General features: G+C 31.6%; 4 protein-coding genes across 4 annotated transcripts; 2 read left to right on the top strand and 2 right to left on the bottom strand.

Annotated features, from left to right (window-relative positions):
• The first annotated feature begins 8,670 nt into the window (after nucleotides 1–8,670).
• LOC108564385 (double C2-like domain-containing protein beta) lies at nucleotides 8,671–16,911 on the top strand. The gene is made up of 5 exons (XM_017923415.1): nucleotides 8,671–8,922; nucleotides 14,383–14,930; nucleotides 14,984–15,606; nucleotides 15,711–15,895; nucleotides 16,390–16,911. Exons 1-5 carry the CDS (start codon nucleotides 8,837–8,839, stop codon nucleotides 16,691–16,693), a joined length of 1,746 nt encoding a protein of 581 aa, XP_017778904.1. The 5' UTR covers nucleotides 8,671–8,836; the 3' UTR covers nucleotides 16,694–16,911.
• Nucleotides 16,912–16,930: 19 nt separating this feature from the next.
• On the bottom strand, nucleotides 16,931–18,722 carry LOC108564387 (mitochondrial-processing peptidase subunit beta). Its single transcript, XM_017923416.1, has 4 exons — nucleotides 18,619–18,722; nucleotides 18,368–18,452; nucleotides 17,245–18,315; nucleotides 16,931–17,183 (listed from the first exon to the last, which is right to left on the bottom strand). The coding sequence occupies exons 1-4, from the start codon at nucleotides 18,682–18,684 to the stop codon at nucleotides 16,981–16,983; spliced, it is 1,425 nt and encodes a 474-aa protein (XP_017778905.1). The 5' UTR covers nucleotides 18,685–18,722; the 3' UTR covers nucleotides 16,931–16,980.
• Nucleotides 18,723–18,951: 229 nt separating this feature from the next.
• Nucleotides 18,952–20,263, bottom strand: LOC108564392 (zinc finger protein 277). The gene is made up of 3 exons (XM_017923422.1): nucleotides 20,061–20,263; nucleotides 19,160–20,008; nucleotides 18,952–19,098 (listed from the first exon to the last, which is right to left on the bottom strand). The coding sequence occupies exons 1-3, from the start codon at nucleotides 20,243–20,245 to the stop codon at nucleotides 18,999–19,001; spliced, it is 1,134 nt and encodes a 377-aa protein (XP_017778911.1). The 5' UTR covers nucleotides 20,246–20,263; the 3' UTR covers nucleotides 18,952–18,998.
• Nucleotides 20,264–20,443: 180 nt separating this feature from the next.
• Nucleotides 20,444–21,589, top strand: LOC108564393 (GPN-loop GTPase 1). The gene is made up of 2 exons (XM_017923423.1): nucleotides 20,444–20,635; nucleotides 20,695–21,589. Exons 1-2 carry the CDS (start codon nucleotides 20,464–20,466, stop codon nucleotides 21,549–21,551), a joined length of 1,029 nt encoding a protein of 342 aa, XP_017778912.1. The 5' UTR covers nucleotides 20,444–20,463; the 3' UTR covers nucleotides 21,552–21,589.
• Nucleotides 21,590–22,420: the final 831 nt, after the last annotated feature.

Here is a 22,420-nt window from a genome sequence, read left to right as displayed (position 1 = left end):
TATGCTCGAACTATACCAGCTATACCTCGATGATGATTACTGGATAGCCAAACTTCCATACATGGCTGATATATTCACGCATCTGTGAGCCGTAGGTGAGAATAGGTTGCGGAGCACTGCTGTATTGTATAGCAGAAAAATTATTTATATACAAAAAAATATATTTTGTGTACTTTTTTTTTAAGATTTTATTTTTACTTTGCTCAATTATAAAAAGTTTATTTTGAAATATTCAAACTGGATTATAGTGAATCTGACTGATGGAACCTGAACTATGCGAGATATAGCTGTATCAATGTCAATGTATATTTTACTATCTTACAACAAAATGTATGGAATTCAATACAAAAACCAAAAATATGAGTGTGTGAGAAAAAAAATTATTATTTTGAAATCATTAAAATATTCAAAACTATAATTCAAAATAAATTGTGGAAATGTTAAATTAAACAAAATTAATTATTTTATATAAATATTTATTTAATTATTAAACGCAAGTTGTGTTACTTCCTATAATTGGATCAATAGGAATTGAAATATGCTATTTTCAATAAAAGTCAATTGAAAACATATTGTTGCCATCCTCACTCGGATGGCAACAGCATTTTGTTTTGTAAATTTTTAGATTGCAGGTAGTGTAACGTTGTAAATTGACAACGCTGTAAACAACGCTCCAAGGTACAACAATGTCATCCGAATTTCGGGGAGACCGGATCCAACCACGAAGAGAGACGGTTGAGGTCTCCAGTAGAGGAGATTTTGATATATTTGTACGAGCTCATAACCGTGAAGGAATACTGTTAAGGAGTTGTTCCTCCATTTATATTGTGTAATTTCGTACACGATAACACCCGTCGTGTTATAGTAGTTATCAATAATAGTTTTTGTGTATCTAGAATTTTATAACAGAAACCTATAATTACACAGAAGAAATAACAACATTCAAGCTAACAATAATTCAACCGACAAAAATGAGTCTCAGGTGAGTCAACCACAACCACATATATTGGAAGAAAATCAGAAGAAATCCTCAGAAGATGGCAGTTTTGTCATACTAGACTATGCTGCGGAGGCTATAATTAATAAGCCTGAGAGTATATTTACCGAGCTATTAGCTTATAAGCAGAGCAGACAAGCCAGATCTCCAGAGGACTCAGGCTGACTCAGGCACATTTAGCTCATCTCCAAAAACTCCAGGAAGTTTTCCAACTTTGTCGGGCAATTATAATAATATTGACTTGCTGTGGATGGAAACAACACTCATTAGACTCAATAATAGTTTCAATTGATTTTATATTGAAAATAGCATATTTCAATTTCCACAATTTGTTTTGAAATATAATTTTGAATATTTTAATGATTTCAAAATAATAATACAATACATCCTACATCAACCATTTTGCCCAATGTCCCTAAATTTATTCCATTATTGAATTCCATACATTTTGTAGTAACATAGCAAATTATACTTCTCGAGCCGAAATATACAGATCAAATAAAGAAAATCCGGAAAGATCGAAGCTGCACTGTGAAGTATTGCTTAATTGCTTGTCTAAAACAATTGAAAATTATCAGTTTTAGCATCACGATTAAAAAAATAAATTATGTTTAACTCATTGTATGTTTCCCATACCGGTCTATAATAATTTATAATCTATATATATTTTTTTTTAAATAATAAAATTATATTAAAATGGAATAGAGTAGTTCAACTCGCGTCTTCGCACAATCCCATTCCCGAATTGAATATACCACAAGTTTGGAAGCGACGCTTACTGGGAATGCCACATTCGTACCATTTCGATCTACAATCCGGTGGGAACACGCAAGATGGTTCCGGAATGCGCTACCTGTAGTTTATCCCCGTCTACGAGTTTACGGAGTGAAAGTTGGGTTATAGATACATCGATTCCTAGCGGAAACACGAATGCACCAGCGATCATGGTCAGCGAGAAGGGTGCGTATCTGATGAAGGAAAATTGGTTATCACCAAAGTCATAAAATCGGGCACACCGAATTTCTAAATAAAATGTGATATCAATTAGTTATTGTAATTATTATTTATAACGTGAACATATTACTCATAAACTTTCGAATTGTTAAAAAAAAGATTTATATTATGGTAACCCTTAAATTCCTGAAGTTTCAAATTTGATACCTAAGTACATTAACAGTTAGTGCGACATATTTATGGTCTTAATGCCTAAATATCAAAATTGATACCTGCTTTCTTTTTCGAAATAAATATATAAATCAGGCAATTAAGGGTTAAAGCAGAAGTTAAATTAGTTATATTTAAAAGTTTTTGTAATATTTTGAAAAATTGTCATAGTAGTTATATTCATAACCCACTTGTTATTTTTGAACCTGAGATGAACTGTTAACTGTGACCAATAAATTTTAATTTCATATAAAATCAAACGAGTTTACTTTCTTAATAAATCAAACTAAATAAATTATTAAAATTAATTACGAACTCAATTTTCAAAAACTTAATACATAATTACGGATACGCGACAATTCGGCCATGGATACTGAAAAATATTTTTAAAAAATATTTATAAACCTTAATCAAGTCGTGTGATGTTTTTTACATTATGGAATGAAAATTATTAAAATTGTTAAATAAAATATAGGTTTTTTTAAGTCCTAGTGGACTTATACCACTTTTCATAATAAGATATGAGCCGTTTTGTTTTTTATGCAGTAAAGTCCACTTTTTGAAACATAAATAGTTAATGGTAATTTTAGTAAGATATGGAATTTCTTAAACTTCTTTTTGGTCCGCGAACCCCTTTTGCATTACAAAATATTGCGACTCCCCAAAAAATAGGTATGTGTAGAAAATCATCTTACAACCCCTCGGGATGGGCCTACTTACTTGTTTTCCAAATAAAAAATACATATTTTCAGCCATTTAAATTTTTTTTTAATATTCATATTTTTTTCTACTATTTGATTATGCTACTATATGATTTTATCTTGTTTACGATATTGTTTTTAAGGCACTAGCTAATATCTACTCAAAGGGCAGTATACACTGAAGTACTAATAAACAATAATAATTGCAATTATAAAGTAAATCGAACAAAGTGGAAAATTACACAAAATTGAAAACAGCGCATGTGTGCTTTGCAAACTTAGCACACGCTCAAATCCAGAATTTCAGCATCGAAGAAATATATTATTTCAGTTTGTATAGTTAAATCATTTCAGTACTTTCTTTTAAAGAGAATGGTGTAACAATCACGTATGCAGTATCATGAGTAAAATATTTATTATGGCGCAAACCCAAGCCGATTATCAAGAAAGGTAGATTCTATGATGACGAGGATTTGGAGATAGCCGACTTTATTGATGACGGCCCGGAGGAAGATTACTCGAAACACATCAGCGAGATCTTCGGCTACGATAAAATAAAATGGATATGGACGATATATGGAATCGACAATATGGAATCTTCATTCGCACAATAAATACGTACTAAAATGAATACAAGAAGCGAAAGGCGATGATGAAGGTGAAATACAGATAAAAACGCCTTCTAGTTAATATTATTAATAAATCTATTTATGCATTCTAGAAGATTTCATAAATATATATCACAATAAAAACGTATTTAAAACTACCATACAAATATTTTTTACTTACTAATCATCTCCAAATTCACGAGGGTAGTTAAAAAATAAAGAATAAAATGTAATGTCGTAGAGGAACTATTAGTCAATGCAAAACCAACAGAAAAACACTGATATTGATATTCGCTAATGTATTAAAATGAAAACGAAACAGATAAACTTTAAGCGATATACAGACGAATGCACGCGAATGTTGTATAGGAAGAAAATGCACTACAATGTGACCCTTGTAATTGTGGAAAATGACGTTTATTATATTAAATAGTACTTATTTTTTCATTCAGAGTTCATTTAATAATTCTTCTAAAATGAAGTATTTCTTATTAACCACTTTAAATTATCAATAGCCCTTTGAAACAGTTGACTTTTTGATTTATGATATTTATGTTGTTGTATTGAGATTTTGTATTTTGTAATTAAAATAAATAAAACAAAATAAATCAAACTCAATACAATAATAAAAATAAAATAAAATTGATGTAAAGGGCTATTGAACATTAAATTACTGTTTATGAGGCACTATGTTATGAGGCACTTTAAGTCGAGCAATAATCTATTCAGAAGAAATTAATACCCTTTAGATGAGACCGGTTTTAGAAAACAAGTGAAGCTTTTATTATCTAAGGTTTTGTTTCATTCTATATATTCAATTTTTGATCTTACATAATAAACCCTTATGCCAGATGGGTTGGAAGGAAGCACGAGGTGGAGGCAGAATTGGGAGTTCTGATAGAGCCAGAAAATCTTATCAGTGAAATGCTGATGAGTGCGGAGAGCTGAGATATTGTAGCGGCGTATATATCAGAGGTGCTACTAAGTAAAGAAGACGAGCGAAGGCTGCAGAGGCCCTACGAGGATAGTGGCAGTGGATGCATTCAGCATTTCTTTCAGTTTTCTTGTCGCCGGATTGAGATTCGTTTTGTCTTCTGGTCTTCTATTATTTTGCCAAATTCTGCTTCCTTTTTCTTGGCAATTATTTTCTTAATAATTATTAGGCATGTTAATTTCAGGTATTGATGTCCAAGCTGATTTTTGTATTATACAGTTTAGGTTTTCAATTGCCAAATTTATATCTAATTTTGTTTTTAAGGGAATTTTTAGATCTATTTCAGACTCCATTACTAAATAATTATTTTCAAACTGTTTAAATAAATATATTGTAGAGTAGAAAATTATGAAAAAAAATGTAATAACTTCATTTACACATTGGAGACAACTTGTATTATTTTGTAAATATATTTCTAAGAGTTTTATATAAAATTATTAATTACCTGTTGTTTTATAATTAAAAAATATGCTTTGATTAAACTATTTCTCTATTTTCTGATTTTATTACCTGCACAATAATAGTTGATAGTTTTTTATGAAATTTATTTAATATAGAACAAATATGCAGTCTCCTTTCAAAAGGTTCGCCTATTTTATAATGACAATTTATCAATTTTGGAAAATTATATTAAATTCATGAATAAATATATGCAAATTTTGTAAATTCTAATTTTAATTATAATAATTTTGAAAAATATTGTTGCTATTCGTAGTTTTCCAACAGCTTTTAGTAATCATTACTGTCCTAGTGGCTGATTTTTTGGGAATCTATTCAGTTCAGTGTTATATTTTGTTACAGTTTCAAAACTATTTACTCGTTACCAGCATGTTGCAGATTGTAAATAATAAATTTATTAAAAAAATATATATATTTAATAAATTAATTTGCAATATTTTATTGAAATAAGTTTTTTTTTATTAAAATCTTTAACAACGAAATCACTTTGTATTACTTTATTTTTCCTAAACATACCAAAATGTTAATACAAAAAATATGTTTACTCATTGTATCTTCTCGTTTCCTGTAGTATGTATTTATAATTGTATATGCGAGTATGCAGTTTGCAAATTATATTCAATTATAGATTTTGTTTTCAATTACCAATTGAACAAAGGTTTTGATTATCTTTTTGTTTCATTTGTAACGATGAAACAAATTTCATTATATGGGCTCTGCAATTCCCGCTATTTCGATTTTCCATCAAATAATAAACAACGCTAATTGAAGGGTTGCATTCCTTTATTTATTTTGTATCTTTAACTGCTACTAATCACATTAAATAATGTATGATTCTCGGATGACTGAAATCTTCTCCAAACTATATTTATTATGAATGACTATTCCTTTTGAGACCCCGACTAAACTGTGCATTTCCCCGTTGGATTCTACTAAATGTAAAATCAATATTGGTACACTCGAAAACATAAACGGAATGCATGCTGCTGATGCACATATATATTCGCATTTGAAGTTCTGATTAATCGCACCAATCTATTATATATTCTGAATCTATTACTTCCCTTGCAAGAACTACTTGCAAAATTAGATTTGGCTATCACTTGACCAATTACTTAGTGAGTATCGCGTAATTGCAACCTCTTAAAAAAAATAATCGGTACATAGTTAAGAAATGCTTAAACCAATTAAAGTAAAATATTTATATCAACATTTAGGATATTATCTTAAAAAACTAAACAGTTCGATTAATAATCTCTAATACACTTATCGTTCAGTAATCTCTAGAAATAAACTTGATGTGATTTGAATTAATATAATTATTTATATGCATCCTCAACTTACACGGTTGAAAAGTTTCAGTGTAAGTGGAAAACCGAGTAAATCGATTTAAAAATAATATAATATGAATATCTTAGAATGTATATAAAAAAAGTTTTAAATAATAGCACCAAATCACCAATTTAGATTTCATTGTCAACACTGTACCATCGAGCAAGTTAATAGAATGGTAGATATAATAAGCCAGTATGACACACGGGATTGCATTATAAATTGAAGAAGATTCTACCATACAACTTTTATAAAATAATACATTCGTATTTGACTGGAAGATTATTTCAAGTAAAAGTGTTCGATACAGTGACGAATTTGTATCTAATCACGTCATGTGTACCGCAAGGTAACGTGCTTGGACCCATCCTCTATATACTATATACCGCAGATATGCGGACAAAACAACCTACCAATGAAAGCAGTAGAGGAAACAACTATGAAAAACAGTGGCCTATACCAAAATAGACTAGAATATAGACATCCAAACATATTAACTGTCAATCTTCTTGACAATAGCCTAACAACCCAACGACTGATGTGACAAGCCACTGGATCTACCATTTAGATTCAACAAATAGCCAATATGTAAAGGATAAAGAGCGGCCGTAGCCTTATGGATATAGTCGCCTGTATCATATAGGTCACCCTGCAGTGGAGCAGAGCGGACGTGTTTCTCTCACCCCCGAGCTAAACATACTTAAGTGCCCGGTCTCAACCGAACGCACAATTTAAAAAAGGTTATCGCGTACACATGGATGTGAAATAGTTTTCTAAGTGACAAACTTAGGTGGATTACCACCTGGGAACATTTCTCTGTGAAATGGCTCCACCACCAAGTATGATGCAGAAGAGATTAGCGAGCGAAGATGAGGCTGAAAACCAGCCAATCCCCTTATCAAATAGATACGATCGATTATTCGATATGAGGAAAGATGAAATACCCATGGAGAAAATGGATACCGAATCTACAAAGAAGAATAAAAAACAAGAAAAAGTCCCCCCCATCATCGTAGGAGAATATCATGATGGATCTCATCAGCAGTTCATTAAGACCTGCAAACAAATACTAAAAAATGATGTGCTGGTTACGTACAACAGACACCTCAAAAAGACAATTGTCCGATATCAAAATATCAAAAATCATAACACTCTTCTAAAAACACTTGAAGAGAACAAAACAAAATTTTGTACGTTCTCGAGAGAGAATGAGAAGAACCATGCCTTTGTCATGTGGAACCTCCCAGAGGACTGGTCAGCGAAAGAAGTTGAAGAGGACCTGAAAGATAGATGCAAGATCACCCCCAAAAAGGTCTCGAAGATGAGGACCACACCAGAATTCTCTACCACCACTACCACCCTCAATAAAAAAAAATAAAAGCGGTTATCGAATTCAAATTATTAAAAAAAAAAACTATAATAACTGAAATCAGTTATTATTTTCGATTACTTTCCTGTTCACATTCAAGATATAAAAATTGCCTTTAAAAATCGACAATCCATATATATCCGCTATGTATAGAAGTGCGCGTGAGTGTATCACCAAAGCTTCCTAGTGACACAAAAGGCTCTATTGAATGGAATTTACTTCTTTTATATATATAATCTAAATCTTTCTATTATATATTCTTCCGATATCGTGTTTGCAAATAGTATAAAAGGCAGTTTATCAATCTTTATATATCAAAGACGTACTATTTCCTATATTTTCGACAAAAATATAAAAATTGATAAAAAATATAGTTATAATAAATTTTAATTGACTAAAATAATAATAAATTCTCAATAAAATATGTAGGGGGATTTCAAAACAAAAAGAAATTTCGCTAAAATCATTTTCGACAATTTTTGAAGTGGAGACGAGTGCTGGACAAATTTAATAGTGAGGTATTGCATTTATGACGACTTATTTTATGATTCGTCATTTTAAATAATAATATGTACTATTTGAATCAAAATTAATTTGAAATCATCACTAATTTATTGTTTCCGTAATGAGATATGAGAATGACTATAAATTAAGTTATGAATTGTCCTTTGAAATGTGAATGCCCTTATTATGTTATATTAATATCCGATCTATTCTCGAACTCTTGGATTATTTGATGTATGAGAAAAGGGAAGTCCGGATGCAAGTTATTTTCGCTGACAGCACCGAGATAAATTCGGATAAAATATGTACGAGTGTGGTTTGCGTTCAGATTGCATTTTAATGATGCTAGTAAAGTGCGTGTTGTTGGATGTCCTATCGATCGATAAGGTCTGGTCTGACCGTCTGTGAACGGGGGACAGCCTGTTGCTGGCTTTTCTTCCGGCGCCCCCATCGTTCGCTCGCAGCCACCGTCAACGCCGCCGCCACCACCCCTCGTGCAACAGTTGCAATGGAAACGAACGACATCACATGGGCGCCGGCGTCGTGGGGCGGCGGCAACGAGGCCGGAGGTCGGCCAACGTGTCTACCTCATCCATGCTCCCTACTCGAATCCTGCGTGTTCCATCCATTTGTTTGTAACCAGCTGCGTAGAGTGGTGGGCGATAGTGAGTATGCTAGTGCTCTTTGGCGATCACTGCCACTTCAAGGATGGTGGACTTAGGCAGCTGTTCCTCGGACGATACTAAGAACCGATTCGTCTGCCCCAACGATCGGCAATTATCCCTCAGAGCTAAGTATGGTCGAATTCAATTTCAAACTTTCCAAACAAAATTACATTATTACAATAAAATGAAATTTATATGAAAATTGACTTTTCGGAGAAAGTGGTTATTCTGGAAACAGATTTTTTCTAAATTCACAAGATATCTTGCTCGGTATTTTGAATGTAGCATAGTAAAGTTTCATGGGGCCTGAACAAATATGAATTTCCTAAAGACTAAAACACTAATTAAATATTAATAACCGGGGTAGAATATTATTTCTTGTATACTGTATATACTGTTTTAAGATTTGAACAAGTCATTATTTCAAAAAACGGTTTTTCAAAACATATTAATGATAATAAAAATAATTTATTACATATATATTTACATACATATAAAGAGCTGTTGACAGCATTCTTCATTTAATTATTATATTTATTTGCTCGTTCGGAAAGTAATTTCACTCATAAATTAATTTTCATTTTCCCCAATAGAGTCGTAAAAAATATTTGGGGGGTCACAGAATAATTTATTAATTCTTACAAATAGAACATTGAGGAGTCTCTTGCTGTGAAACCTATGATGTTTTCATGAAAATTTACAGCATTTAATAACATTCACTTTTATTGATAAAATTACGTCTATTAACTTTATTCAGTTGTTTTACCCAATAATTATTATTTTCTATTTTATTTTGTCCACCTTTATTTGTAGTCGATAGAAGTGTATAGCTTTGATAACGAATTACTGTGCTAATGGATTGTTTGGCTCGTCTATAAGTTTTAACCAAGTTTGCTAACGCGACTATGAATGTGCCAATAAAATTATATTCAACACTCAACAATGTTGTTGAGTTCATTTTCAATGATTAAATTTAATTGTTGCTTAAATTTACTAACTATATTTTTTTAATTTAAATTTAGCCACTTTATTTATTATTTCATTAATTTATTTGGAATATAAGTGTTATTTTTAAATGCATAATTATATTTTTCTTTTTATAATCAACCAAAATCATTTGCCATAATAATCTAAATATTTAAACCATATATCACAGAATTTAGAATCAAAATTTAAAAAATAACAATTTAAAAGTGTAATAAAAGTAGAAATTAATACTATTTTTATATGTTTGTGTTCATTGAAATTAAATCCTTGTTTATTTCATTTTACAGTGGGATAATAAATTTTAGGAAAACAAACTCATTTCTCTGTATAAAATAAAAACAAACTTTTAATTCGAACCTTAATTAAACGTCTAAAATTATTTCCTTTATTTCAAACTGTTACAAACTGGAATGAATACATTAATTATATTTTGTTTTAAATTTTCATTTAGACATATTTTAAACCGTACTAATCGAGGACTTTAAAACGTTGCTTTCTTTACGAAAAAATTGCATGGAATGTTCTAAAAACGTCAGTTTCATATTTTTTTTTTTATTTGCACTATCAATTTTGTTCTACCACTACTTACATTCTATGATAACATTTATATTCTGTAAATTCTATATAACTTTATTAATTTATATCTTAAATTATTTTTAACTAGGTCATTTAGCTCTGTGGGTATTGCGTAATCATAGGTAATGGTAAAATGTATTATAGTAGCAAATCGTGTTTTGCTGTAATACATAAATTAATATCAACATGACAAACAGGAAAGCAAACTGTTATCATAATCCTCATTGATGTACGATTATGCTACACTATATGTTTATGTACAGAGGATATGTTCTTTTTATAATATGTATTGTTGTATGCAGTAATTATAAAAATAGAGTAGTACAACATATCTATGTTTACTTATCGTCGACGGAATCTCAAAGTTTTGCTAGGGAAATACTTTGCTAATAGATTGTTCCGTGCAAGTTTCCATGAAATATAAATCCAGTCAGTTGCAAGAAATTCAAAACTTCTATCTATATAGTAAATATTCCGAAGATAAATCTCTAAAGTTGGAATTATTTTTTAAAAACCATGAAAATAGAAAACAAATTATAATACAATTTATTATTTTAATAACAAAATTTATCGATACAATATTAATAATACTTAAATAATTACAAACAAGAAAAGTAAAGTATTTATAAGTTATTTAAGTACCCAATTTCATTCTTTTTGTTCCATTTTATTTTATATTTTTTGTAAAACAGTACCAGTAACGATACAATTTTAACACTCTTCTGTTCATATTTGGTAACCATGATACTGTGTTAATTATATATTTTGGAAATTTGTTGCAATAAATATTATTATTATTATTTAAAAAATATTGTAAAAAAAAATGATGATAAGATATATTTTCCCAGCTATTAAAAGTAAATGTTCAATCGCAGAAAAATGATCAACAAAAAACAGGAATATTAATAAATAAAAAAAATGTAATATTAAATAATATTATTATGTGATTTATATCTTATGATTTTTCAAAAGAATGAACAATAGTAAAATATTTGTAGTAAAAAAGCATCTGCGGAAATGTTATTTGTCTTATATTTACTAGGAGGATATTAGATTTATTTCTAGATCGAAGCACATTACTATTATGAACCGAATCAAATCCTACAAAAATATTTTATACAATCATGTCCCGATTAATAATTAAAATAAATTCCTATAAAACTAAATATTAAACGAAACAACGTTAAAACGAATTATTTTTATCTCACAATTACACGATCAAAAATAAAGAAGTTTTACTTTTGCAAAATATACAAATACACAGAAATACAAAAGTTATTTTTGTTCTAAAATTATTTAAGTATAAAGTCGTCAAGTCATTTTTTATCTCACATTATTAAAATGCAACGAGAAATTAAATTAAGGTTGATTTATATCAGTAATATCGAATACAATTCTAATTTTCATGAGAGATTGTAAAAATTAATAGAAAATTTAATTTACTATAATATTTCATAGATGAAATTATTTGTTCCCATACATTTAGTTATATAACTTCCATAATATTTCAATAATTTTGGAAATGAATAAGATTAATTTGAATATAAATACTTGTAACATTTTGCTCCATATCGTCTGGAAAAATATATCTTATCATCATTTTTTTTACAATATTTTTTAAATAATAATAATATTTTTTTCAACAAATTACCAAGATATATACTTAACACAGTAACATGGTTACAAAATATGAACAGAAGAGTGTAAAGAATGAATGAATGAATTGGGTACTTAAATAACTTATAAATACTTCACTTGTAATTCATGTAGTTATTTAAGTAATTTTAATATTGTATCGATAAATATTATAGTGATTCTCAAAGTGTGGGTCGCAAAAAATTAATGACAGATCAATCCTGGTTGTTTTTCTATACATACCCATTCTTTTGTGGTCGCAGAATTTTTTTTTATGTCTAAAAGAGCGTCGCGGACCAAACAAATTAAGAATAACTGTTCTATTACATGATATGTTAAATTTCTATACAAATGAGATGGAAACTACAAATTATAAAAAAAACGCTTTGGCAGATAACAAACAAGTAGTGTCCAGGAACAACAAATCTTAATCTACTAAAACTGATAAATGCTTCAAATAGATGATTGCCATGTTAATATCGATATGGATCGAAGAGTAGTCAGCCCTTCGATTACGGTTATAGGTGCGTTTATAAATGTTCCGTCGCGTGCGAACGGCTGTGTGAAAATAATTACAAAGCTCAATTTAGTTCATGGAAAAAAAGAGCGACTGGCTGGCATATGCTGGTTTGTATGGATTTGTTTGCAAGATAACACCGTAATTTGCCGTTGTTATCACGCATGTTAACACACCTACACATATACGTATATACACATGCGAATACCGAGCACGAAACTAATTTTCCACCAAAAGTATCGGAGATTAACAATTACGAAAATTCAACTTTAATGAAACGATTGAAGGAAACGCGAATTAATAAGCATGCAAGTTGCAGAGTTTCTTCAATTTCCAATTTTCTTATACGGATTTTTACGATGCGCGATGCACTAAACTTTTGCTTTTAATATGCCTCCTGGGAATCTTCCGTGTTCCATACTTTTTCCACGTTATTTTCTAAGGAACTACTTCATTTTTATTTATATTATAAACTAACTTCCATCCATAAAAACGATGAAAAGTAAATTGAAATTTATATTTAAAAAATCTGTTTAACAGAAAATAACCAATAGTGTCATTCTAAAACCTATTTAATGTTTAATAGGAAAGCAAATGTATTCAAAGGATTCAATGTAAATGAGATAAATGATTTTTTTAGCAGTAACATACACATGTATATGTTTTACAGTAACATATACATTCAGCGCTCGTTTAACGTACATTATGTGTATCCAAATTACCGAATGTGAATTCAAATATAAACGCATGCTTTCATTTTTGTTACACACGTTTTATTTTAATCGACCGAATGTCATTTTAATTATTAGAACCAAATAGTATTTATTTCATTTTAAAATAAGTTCATTGTACGTTCGTATAGATATTTGTAAGTTAGTTCGAACGTAACTTAAAAATTATGTACTTACTAAAAAAATGGAAAAAATTAGTAAAGATAGTTAATAGATCCATCTTAAGAACATATTAATCTCACATGCTAATCGAATATATCGTAATGAGTAAATTTCAATACAAAACATGTCATTTTAAAAATAATAATGACATGAAATGCAAGTAGTTTCAATAAATATTAAGTGATCGAAGGTTAATAATAATATGTTTCGGAAAAAATGTAAATGTTCGATGGCCTAATTACCCTGTGAACTGTTATTTTGTTGGATGTGTTAAGGAAATAGGTCAATGAATATTATTTGTATATTTTCATTCAACATTATTTGTGCGTACATTATATTTATAAACTAGAGACAATTAGAGATAAAATAATTTAATAAAATTTGAAAAGTGTATAAAATTAGAGAAAAGTTAAATAATATTTGATTTCGTCTTGTTTCGTCATTGATTAACTTGAACTAAACTATTTTCTCTTTTTTTATGTGGATATTATAGATTTAGCTGTAGGGCACAGCGGCCACTCTATTGCGATGGCAATTTCATATATCCACAAACTGAATATAGTCGACGCCCCGTGAACCACAAACGCTCCATTAAATCAATTAACGCCCTTTCGACCAATTCACATTCAATCCATTTTGTTTTTGATAAATGCACGATTCATTATTATTACTATTCGTGTTTATTCGCCAATTCGATTTTCCCAATATAAAGCTATTATTATACACAACTATTATTCAGAGCAAAAAAAAAGCTAAAAATAATTAACATGACGAATTACAAATATATGATGTAGATTATTCATCAGAATTATATAATAATAATTATATTACATTACATTCATGATTTGAAAACTATACATGAAATTACTAGAGTCTAATTAAAAGTACCACCAAAACCTTGACAATTTATTGATAAAAAATTTGTATTTCGAGCTATTATAAGAATATTAGAATTGTTCAAAAACGGATTATGTATTATAGATTGCGAACAGGATGGAGCGTAAAAACGGCCACAGTAGGAAGTTACAAAGCCAATCATCAGCCGGCAATAGATCAAGAGGAACAAGAAGCCATAATAAAAGTTATCAAAAGGGCCGAACAGGTGGATCAGATGGAACAGGAGAGGGTTGGAAGGTTAATGGAAAGGTTAGAGAATATGAGGAGAAACGCACTGGGAAAGAACACCAATCAATGCATCCTTTGCGGCGATACCTTCGGCATTTTGGGAGCACATAAATTGAGGTGTAACGATTGCAAGCAGCTTGTCTGTAATAAGTGTTCAATAGGAAACACGAAATCAAATCCGTTCTGCATGATCTGTGCCGAAACCAGAGAGATCTGGAAGAAGTCTGGAGCCTGGTTCTTCAGAAGTTTACCAAAATACATATTGCCAGAATCCCAGCGTAATTTTGGGGCCACGTCGAAGCGCACTGGGAGTTTCAGGAGATTCCCAAAAGACGATGACAGTAGCTCAGATGAGGAACGAAAGAATTTCAAAATTCCTTACAAACTGGTTGAGAGTTCGCACGGTAAATCCAGAAGTATATTAATAATAAGTTACAATTAAAGATGGATGTTTTAGATTTAGATTCGTTAGCAGTATCGGAACCGTTTCCGCAATATTCGCGGCAAAACAGTTCTTCGGAATCGTCGCAAATAAGCAAAGATTTGGATAAAACCTATTTGAGCTGCTTAACACTGGGAGAGTTAAAGTATCCATACGACGAAGAATTCATAGAGGAGGTGGAATCTAGTAAGAGTCCAAGACGTGGATCCTCGACAAGCGCGGACGAGAAAGTCAATTCTCCATCTTCCCCAAGTATCAACAGCATTTCACTTCTAGACACTTCGAATGGCTTAATCGATCTATCCATGACTTATGATACTTTGACGAGTACTCTTCACGTAACAGTTTATAGAGCAAAAAACATATCGCCAATGGATATAAACGGATTAGCAGATCCCTTCTGCAAACTAAATATTTTACCGGACGCTAAGGTTTCCACAAGGTTGAGAACGAAGACAGTATATAAAACCCGGAATCCCGAGTTCAACGAGAACCTTACATTCTACGAGATCAGTGAGAAAGATCTGAGCTTCAAATCTCTTCATGTACTGTGTTTGGACGATGACAAATACGGACATGACTATATGGGAGAAATCAAGATTTCGTTAGTCAAATTGAAAGTCCAAAACACAATATATGTAAGTCGAAAATTTTATTATGTCTATAAATCAAAATTGTTAATTTGAAAAATACACAAGTATATCAGGTAGCAAATGACAAATTATTAATATTTTAATTTTAGCTTACGTTACCATTAGAAAAGATGGCACAAGATCCAAGAGATTTTGATGACCTATGGTTGAGGGGTCAAATTCTGTTATCATTATGTTACAGCACTAAGAAACGAGCACTTCTTGTGACTGTGGTCAAATGTTCTAACTTGTTACCTATGGACAACAACGGATTCTCTGATCCGTTCGTTAAATTGTAAGTATTATATTTATTAGTGAATAAAAATGTCTACAATGGACTTATTTACCAGATTATAAGTAGCGGCAGTATTCACGTGCAGAAATTACGTCGGTGCTGATATATATTATTATATAAAAATATTAACTAAGCAGCAGCATTCATTCATCTATTTTATTTAAACCAGGTGTCAGTAACCTGTAGCTCTTGTCGTTATTATAAAATCTATCGGCTCATCACTACGTTAAAAATGGTGCTTCGCTCCAAAAAAAGGTGCCAACCTTGGTCAAAACTTTTGTTATAACTCTTCATAAAACCGTAGATCAGGTACTGAAGTCACAATTATCAATTTCGTATTCATATACTATACTATTTAAAATAGCATCTCTTTCAAGAATTGGATAGATTAATTTTATAAACAGAAGTTGTAGTTATATCACTTCAAAAAAAATGTACAATGGCTCATCAATTCATACTAAAATTGTCATGTTATTCTTTCTATGTTACTCTAGACATTTGCGCCCAGACCCTTATCATCGCAAACACAAAACTTCAATAAAGTGGAAAAATTTGAATCCAGTCTACAACGAGGAGTTTACATTCGAAAGTCGTCCTAACGAATTGGCAACGCAAAGCCTGCACATAGCTGTCTGGGACAAGGACTATGGAAAGAGCAATGACTACTTGGGCGGTCTCATAGTAGGTGGACTTGGCTCAAAGGGGCGGAGACTTAAGCACTGGTTAGATATGATTCGCTATCCAGACCACAGACACGACCATTGGCATAATTTAACTGATGACCAGATTAACGATTGACCAATATGAAACAGAAGATTATAGCTTATTTTTCTATATGTGTAAATGGTTGTAGTACGATTTATTGTAGACCAAAGTTGACTTTCTAATTATTACTTAATCCATGTAAAGAGGAGATAATATAGCAGTTTTATCTTTACCCCTATATTCCAAAAACGAAATCAATCGAAATTAAAATATATAATTTAAACAAAAAAGAAATAAAAAGTTGTATTTACATTTACAAGTTCTTCTATATTAATTATTTTCGTGTATTTTTTTTATTAAATATTAAATTAATAATTGGTTTAGACGCGCATCCAGTACATGGCTGATCTGACCCTGTTGTAGTCGGGCAATTGTTCTACTGGACCTACAGCAGCAACGGCTGGGCAGCGATCGTAAATGTATTTGTAACATACATCGCGAACATTTTCAGCGGTGATGGATTGGATCCTGTGAACCAATTCGTGAGGGGGCAGACGGCGGCCGTAGCACAGCATTTGACGACCTAAAAATAAATAAACATTTAAAAAATACTAATTTAGAAAATTCGGCTTTTATTGATTTACCGATGTCTTCACAAACGGCGGTGGAGGTGTCCAATTGTAACAGAGTGTTAGCGATAAGGAGAGCCTTGGCCCTGTTGACTTCACCTTCGGTGACGCTAGTGCACAAACGCATAAATTCCTCTTGTACATGGAACATCATTGACTCGATTTTCAATGGATCGGAGACGAAATATACACCCCAAAGACCAGTGTCTTTGTAGCAGGTGTTGAATGATTGGAAGGAATGGCACAAATCGCCTTCTCCGCTAGCGCGAGCCAAGTTGGTAGCATTTTGTTTAGCGGAAGCTTGAGAACGATCCCAAGCGCCCATCAGAGTACTGGCAACCATCAAAGTAAGGGTGTCAGGGTTTGTCCAGCCAGTACCTTCTACGGCAATAGCAATGTGAGCCAAAGGCAAACTATCGTCGCGAACTCTGATCTCGGCTCCGGAGTACCTGCATGGAGACAAGGATGGGATTTCAGCAGTATATTCATTGTTCACCTTATTCAAAGTGCATTCAGCCAATTTAGTCAACTCCTCGTGACTGACACCGCCGGCACCAGCAACTACAATGCGGCTAGCTTTGTAGTGATTATCCAAATATGAGCGCAAATCAGTATTGTTGATAGTTTTGATATTAGCAGTGGGTCCCAAAATGGTGTTGGCCAATGGAGTTCCTTGGTAGGCGATGGCATGTAAATGATCGAAAACGACCTCTTGTAAGTTACTTTCAACCTCTTGCATTTCGCGCAAGATTACGCCACGCTCTCTTTCGATTTCTTGAGAACCCAATTTAGCGTTTTGCACAATATCAGATAAGATTTCCATGGCCTTTGGCACATCCTTGCTCAAGCACTTGCTGTAGTATACTGTTTGCTCCCTGCTGGTATAAGCATTCAATTGTGCTCCCATATCCTCAATTTCAATTTCCAATTGACTTTGGGAACGCTTACCAGTGCCCTTAAATGCCATATGCTCCATGAAGTGGGCAACACCATTGTTCTTAGCGTTTTCATAACGGCTGCCAGCATCAATCCAAATGCCCACAGTGGCTGTCTGTGATCCCCAGTCCTCAGTCGCCACACGAATTCCTAATTGACATATACATTACACAACTTACAACCATTGATTTTTGTCACTTACCATTATTCAAAGTTGTGACTTTCGTTGGGGGCACGTTCAACAGCGTCTCGTTGGGTTTAGCGGCGGTGGTGGCGCATCGCAAGTGCTTAGGAAAACAAATAACTCGTTAATATCAAAATACTCGGCAAGCTTACGTAATATTAATGACATAATTAAGGTTAGGTTTTGTAGCGTTCGTCCAATTTCATTCGTATTTATTTGTGGTCTTAAACAGGAACTTGCATAAATGTATAGTAATTTTGTATATTTACCTGGATTGCAATATTATTTTTAGGCAATTTAGCCAAATTTTGCGACAACTTGAGCAGAGACGCCATTTCCGTGAACGATTTTCACTCGACTGACAAAAATTTAGTAATGCCAACCTACGTTCGAACTACCAATCACCAATGTTAAAGTGAACCACGGCTATTTGATCTAATCTGGGGAACCAAATTTAAAAAAAATGCAAAAAACTTATTGTGGCGGTCCTATTTGTTTATAAATAATTAAAATATAATTATGCATCAGCTCGTCAATATACATCGCTTGCATAATGCGCTTAATCTTATGTAATAAATTATTTCAGTAAAAATGCAACAAAATATAAATTAATATTCTTTTATTATTCTTTGTGTTGATAAGTAATAGGCTACTTAATATCTTCTTCTGTCTCTTCCCCTCCACAGAGAGTGGAAGTATCTTCAATAAAGTATAGTAATGCATCATTCTCATATGTGGGAAAGTAGAATCTGCAATTTTATAAAATATATTAATAAATTACAATTAAACAAAAATCAAAATAGCTCTTACTCTGGTTGATCAAATTTCTGAATATCAGGAATTTTACAGTGATTTTCCTTTTCCAGATGATTAAAAACTTCAGATATTGTTTTAAAGGCTGTGTCACAAAAATGACAACACTTTTCATGTAGTTTCTTACGAATATAATTGACCAGCTTGATTCTCTGATAAAAATTTAAATTTAATAAAAATTTAAATCCATGATCCAACTGCATATGAGCTATTAAGAGATCCATCTGTGATTCTGACTTTGCACAAAATAGGCAATTAATGGAAGACTCACTCTCCAACCAATCAGAGTACTCAGAATCTAAATTCTCATCTTTGTCAATAGTGACATCATCATCTCTCACTATTCTTAATGTGGGATCATTTTCCAAATAGTTTACAATATAAAATTTATTGTAAGAAGCATTTTGTCGATTCACTCTCTTATGGATCTTCTTGCGCATATGTTCCTTGAGAACATGCCTGTCTGGGAATATTTTTTCACAGTATATACATTGCAAATTATTTAACTTGTTTTCAATCTCTGTGATCAATTCATCAATAAACACTAGGTTTTGTGGATTACCCAATTGCAGGTTATGTTGCTCTGACAGATGTTGTAAATAAACAGCTCGACAGCCATGATGATAAAACTTACAGAATAGGCACTCCTTACTGAAAGAAGTATCATTGCGCTCAAATTCTTGTGCAGATAAAACCCTTTCCAATTCCAGACTATGTCTCAGTTTCTTGTCATCTTTAAGCAAACTGCTCAACAGAAAATATTTATTATTAATATCTACTGATATAGATGGGACTATATTTTCAATGGGATTCGTCTTAAATTTGTCCTTCCAGTACTTCAAGTATCTACAATAGTTAACAATTATTATAATAGGAAACATGTGATTACAGAACTTACTTCTCCAAGTTATATATGTTTTGTACATCTTCTATAACTAGGTTGTGGACTTCAAAAAGATGCTTTAAGAAAATATCAAAGCATATTTTCAAATTAAATAGATCATCACACAAAGGACAACCAGTTTCTTGTGAATTTTCCAAATTTTCTTTGCGAAATTCGCGAAAATTCAATGGTCCAAACATCTTTTTGACAGCTGTCACCACTGGCGCTATAGATGTGTTTAGCTCGGTATGCGGGCCACATCTGTCGCTTGGATCTGCATAAGTCTCCTCATCGGTTTCGGTACTTCAGTTGGTGATGCAAGTCCTGTACAGCGCCCTCTGTTGATGGTCCAGCATATGAGTAGTCCGTCATATGCATATTCCTAACAGCATTAAATAACCTAAAAGTGTAGAAAATTATGGAGATGTCTGAAAGTGAAGTAAAAAAAGTTCCAACATGCCTAATAGTCTTAGGTATGGCTGGTTCAGGTAAAACTTCGCTTATTACGAAATTAATGGATATGAATCCTTATCAATATGCTGTAAATTTGGACCCTGCCTGCATTCAATCGCCATATACTGCTGCAATAGGTAACATTTATTATTTTGCATTTTTAAATTTAACTAATAATTAACATATATTGTTACAGATATTAGAGAAACAATAAATTATAAAGAAGTCATGAAACAATATAAACTAGGACCAAATGGTGCAATAGTAACTTCCCTTAATCTATTTGCTACAAAATTTCCTGATGTCTTGAAATATATAGAAAATTGCAAACATGATATATGCTTGATTGATACTCCAGGCCAAATGGAAGTATTCACTTGGAGTGTGTCTGGAACAATAATAACAGAGACACTAGCATCTAGTTTTCCAACAGTAGTACTTTATGTTATTGACACTGTTAGAAGCGCTTCCCCTGTTACTTTTATGTCAAATATGTTATGTGCCTGTTCTATACTTTATAAAACACGTTTACCTTTCATTGTTGTTATGAACAAAGTGGATATTGTTGATCACAGCTATGCTATGGATTGGATGAAAGATTTTGAAGTTTTTCATGAAGCTTTAGAAAATGATGAAGCATATATTAGCAATTTGACTCGTTCAATGGCGTTAACTCTAGACGAGTTTTATAATAATCTAAAAGTGTGTGGTGTCAGTGCAACCACTGGACAAGGACTAGATGATTTATATAAGTTAGTCGAAGAAGCTAAAATAGAGTATGAAACTGATTTTAAAGTCGAGTTGGCGAAAGCCCGAGAGGAGAAGAAAGCCGATGTGCCGCAATCGAGTTTGGTAAACGAATCAAGTCCAGGAATAGATTTGGCGGAGATTTATTTGAGGAAGGCAGGAGATCTTAGTAGCTCTGACTCGGAAGGCGAAGAGATCGACCCGAAATCTGCTGAAATTGAGGCTGAGAATTTTAATAAAAATCTGCAAAAGCAAAAAGAGATGCAGGTGAAGAGAGCGCAAGAAGCAAAATCTAAACTAAAATAAGAACAAACATTTAATATTGTTCATTTTGTAATTTTAAGGTAATATTTTGTTTAATAAAACAAATGTAAAATAAATATATTTAAACGTAATATTTGAACATTTTATGAGAACCAAACATACATATTATAAGGAACATTTTGTTTATATAATCATTGACTAAAGAAGACCTGCTGATTTTATTTTCTTGAAATAATGTATCACCTGTACAAAATTGTTAATAATCTATTTGATAAATTAATTTTCAGTTCAATTGGATGATGCATATCTGTTGCATTGGATGATTAGTACGTAAATGGGATTGATGGGCATTTTGGATGCTGGTCTTATAGAATTTCAGTTAGTCAGTCACAATTAAAGATATTTGTAGATTAAAGCACACTTTTGATAGTCATCGCCCAATTGCTTGTTTCTTGGAGATATACATAATATATATTACAAACCAATTCCAATAACTTTATCTTTTGTATTGTTAAACAATATTAGACTTTGGCAGAAACCTTTGAAGAGCAATAATAATTTGAGGATACAAAATGTTGAATGTTCCAATTGATTACAGTTAGCGATGGGTTGTTAATTATTGAACCTTTCTCCTTATTATGATACGATCTTTAATAAAATATGATACAAATGTTATATGTCCGCTCCAAAAATAAAGGTTTTACAAATATAGGATATATAAAGGTAAAAGGGCTTAAAAACTACAAAAAAAATAAACCTTTTTTTTTTGCATTGTTTGTATTTTTTTTAAGTAACAATATTGTTTATCAAATGAATCTGTAACATATATAAGTGTACATTTATATATATCTATTTTTTATATATATATATAAAAAAGAAATTCATTCTCTCACTCTCTCGATCTCACATAC

Source organism: Nicrophorus vespilloides, unplaced genomic scaffold (genome assembly GCF_001412225.1).
Source record: "Nicrophorus vespilloides isolate i.1.1-1 unplaced genomic scaffold, Nicve_v1.0, whole genome shotgun sequence".
NCBI classification, from domain to species: domain Eukaryota; kingdom Metazoa; phylum Arthropoda; class Insecta; order Coleoptera; family Silphidae; genus Nicrophorus; species Nicrophorus vespilloides.
The sequence above is the reverse complement of the archived record's forward strand: the minus strand, read 5'-3'. Positions and strand labels throughout refer to the sequence as shown.